The sequence below is a fragment of the Quercus suber genome, unplaced genomic scaffold, assembly GCF_002906115.3.
Source record: "Quercus suber isolate HL8 unplaced genomic scaffold, Cork oak 2.0 scaffold_569, whole genome shotgun sequence".
Taxonomy (NCBI): Eukaryota; Viridiplantae; Streptophyta; class Magnoliopsida; order Fagales; family Fagaceae; genus Quercus; species Quercus suber.
In genome coordinates, this window is record NW_027070014.1 from 150,365 (window position 1) to 153,661 (window position 3,297).

Below are 3,297 nucleotides of genomic sequence, written 5' to 3' on the forward strand. Positions count from 1 at the left end.
TTTTTTTTTTTTTTTTTTTTTTTTTTTTTTTTTTTTTTTTTTTTTTTTTTTTTTTTTTTGTGCTGGAACATTTCCCATATGTTTTGGACCATATGGTATAGGAAAATCCTCTAAGAGCGTAGAGTAAATATGCGAGACTATGAATGCCAAATTGCAATTTAGAGGCCTTTCAACCAGTCATTATATATATATATATATATAAAAAGATGACATATTTGTGGATGAGTCTGTTTTGAAGTGTATCTCAATTCTCACAGACTTGGTTTGTGAGGGGTAGCAATTACCATGTTTCAAAGTCTAGTGGATTCTTGTGCTGAAAAGTGAAATTTATGATTACTGAAATTGTGACCTTAACTTGTAATTGATTAATTCTTCTGCTGCTAGAATCTTTGAAGTTTGTACTTACTAGTTCCACTACATCATAGAACAGTAACTCAGTGAATAAAGCATTTATCAAATATAGTTACTCCTCTGTTTTAACGCATTGATAAAATAGCAACTAGCTCAAGTGTTTGGATGATAAGATATTCTTTTTTTAAATTAAAAAAAAATCCTGTGAAGCTTGGAAAATAGTTTGTGTTCATGTTCAAATTGACTGTTAAGCAGCCTTGCAGAGCCTGCTGATGAGTTGCAGAAATCATATGAGCAGTTCCTTCACCGCATGGAGAGATACAAGAACAAGAGGATCCAGGTAGTGTTTTTTTAGCTTTTGTGTATTGGGCCTGTATCTGTTGTTAAAGAGAATCTTTAGTTATCTAACTATGAGCAGATTTCCTGCAGCGCCAGGAAGTAAGAACTTCCAAGAGGCCATTGTCTGCCAGCAACATTCCTCCCAAAGGCAGTAAAACTGAATTAAACAAGGAAAATTGTAGAGAAAGCTGGCATGACAGAGCTTTACCTGAAACACTACCTGATGCTCAATTTCCTAAGAATAGTGTGAAGCCATTGATGGAATCTCACTGTACTAGGGCTTTGGAAGATTCTTGCAACATTAGAACAGGTCAAGATCTGTCCACAAATAAGGAATTTATCGGAAAGATAGGACCTGGAACTGTCTCTAAGCAACAAGTAACTACTCAAAGGGAGACACTTTGCAGTGATGACACTGTAGTGGTGAAGTTTGTAGATACTGCCATTGTTGGAAAATCTGAGGCTGAAGATGCTTGCCATCACGGGCTTGTTGATCCTACGATAAATATGAAAGAGGCAATGAATGCCATTAATAGCATGTTTCGAGAACCTATAGAGACAGCAGTTGGTAGAAGATCACTTAGAAGCCGACCAAAAGAGGATGGTTTGAACAATGGATTTCAAGTGTTCATTGATGAAAATTTGGACAATAATCAAAAAGAAAAAGGTTCTTCAATCCTGCAGCATAGTGGGACTAAAACTTGCTCGTCTCAACAAGAACCGTTTAAAATATATGTTGATGATGAAGGATGTAGTGAAATTGGAGAGAGAGATGAGAGTGAAAACCTTGAGCAGAGTGATGTTCAAAATTTGACAGAAGGTTCCCATGGAAATGCTTTTGTGTTTCCTAGCCCAAATGATGTTTCATCTGAAGGTTCTGATGATCAGGATGTGCAGAGCTCACCTCAAGCAAAGTTTAGAGAGGATACAGTTGTTTGTAGATTTGTTGGCTCAACTATTTTAGATGAGCCGGAAGTTGAAAATGTTTGTCACCATGGCTTAGTAGACCCCACAATCAACTTGAAGGAGGCTATGGATGATATAAATAACATGTTTGGGAAGCCAATTGATTTCATTAGGACCAAGAGATCGAAAAAGCAGGACAAGGTAGCAGATAGTAAAAGAGGTTTTGGAGGGTTTTCAATACTTCCTGATGATGACTTAGTACAGCAAGAAGTTCAGCTGAAGCCAAAATTATCGGGAACATCGAAAGAATGTGATCTGTTTGAGCCAACTGTGTTTACAAAGGAGGCGATGGATGACATAAATAAGTTGTTTGGAATGCCATTGGACTTTTAGGAACAATGTGCCTTTGTGCTACAGAAATTTTGGATTTGTTAAAGGGGGAAAGATAATCAATTGAGCTTTGTTGTTTTTATATGGTCACAAGTGTTCCAAACGTGAAATTTCTGTTGGTGGATTTCTTCTCCATAATGAGTTTTCTGAGTGTATTTATGCTATTCTATCTTCAAATTTAAGCTTGAGCTCATTTGTATCTGAATGATATGTCACCTTTTCTATCCCTTGAGTTGTCTACATACTACACTAGTATTTCTAATCAGTAGAGGCAATGGAAAATATCATTCTTAATTTAAAGCAGCATAAATAAACTGCATTGAATTCAATCAATTAGTACAAAATACAAACCAACATATTCCTCTCCAATCTGATAAATCAACAATATAATGAAAAATGCAAAGATGAAAATTATAAGAAAGATTACTCGGGCCGACGACAATTGTCATTAATCTTAGTTATGAGCTGTGAAAGGGCAATGAGATGGACGGAAAGCCAAGGGACCTGCAGCATAGATCACAGCCTCATAGGTCTGTCCAACCAATCTCTTGTTTTCGTAACGAAGAGGAGCGCCATAGAGCCCATAGTTAACATTGGTGAGGAGGTTGCAATTTTCAACAGGAGATGAAACAAGTTTCACCTGGCACCCTTGGAGGGGATGGTCCAATAGAGAGTTACTCATCTTGAATCCATCAAGTTCTGCATAGAAGTAGCCATTTGGGTTTGTTACAAAAACCTTGTAGAAGCTGACTCTGTCTTTGTGGTCATTGCAGATGACACTTACTTTAGCTGAAGGGATTGGTGTAGCCCCAGACAAAGACCATGTTCCTGTGTGCTCACAGCTCTGGCAGTAAACAATGCCTTCCACTACTACTTCAGTTTTCTTCTCTGTTGTTTTGTTTGATGGGACAGTTTTGTTTCCTGAGACAGTTTCATAAGCAGATATGGTAGGGAAGGCCAAAGAGAGGAGCAGAAGTGAGGAGACAAGAACAATAAGCTGGCTGCTCGCCATTTTCTTTGATGGGTGTTGTATTTTGTTGATAATACTTTGATGGGTATTGTTGCTTGATTAGAGAGATTGTTTTAGAGTTGTATTTATAGTTATAGCCTATGCAACTCTGAGAGGAGGAGGTGAATTTTCTTTTGAAAAACCTTGTACAGTTGTATGGACGTGCAGGCTACTACGGTGCGTGTCAACAACTTTGTTGACCTGTTCGAAATTGAGTTTTACGTGAAGGCCACCTTCTTTCTTTTTCTTAATGAAAAGTGAATTATATAGCTCTCTTCATTGGCTGGGCTGTAAGGTCTGAC

The 3,297-nt window shown here is 37.5% G+C and overlaps 2 protein-coding genes across 2 annotated transcripts in view; one reads left to right on the forward strand and one right to left on the reverse strand.

Annotated features, from left to right (window-relative positions):
- LOC112028037 (uncharacterized) overlaps positions 1 to 2,300 on the forward strand; it is a 6,763-nt gene extending 4,463 nt beyond the window's left edge. The window contains exons 4-5 of the mRNA XM_024060681.2: positions 607 to 691; positions 781 to 2,300. Coding sequence (XP_023916449.1) covers positions 607 to 691; positions 781 to 1,989 — 1,294 coding nt within the window. The 3' untranslated portion in view covers positions 1,990 to 2,300. The remainder of the gene's footprint in view (positions 1 to 606; positions 692 to 780) is intronic.
- Positions 2,274 to 3,081, reverse strand: LOC112028038 (non-classical arabinogalactan protein 30). The gene has a single exon (XM_024060682.2). It carries the CDS (start codon positions 2,996 to 2,998, stop codon positions 2,441 to 2,443), a length of 558 nt encoding a protein of 185 aa, XP_023916450.1. The 5' UTR covers positions 2,999 to 3,081; the 3' UTR covers positions 2,274 to 2,440.
- Between the last annotated feature and the right edge of the window lie 216 nt (positions 3,082 to 3,297).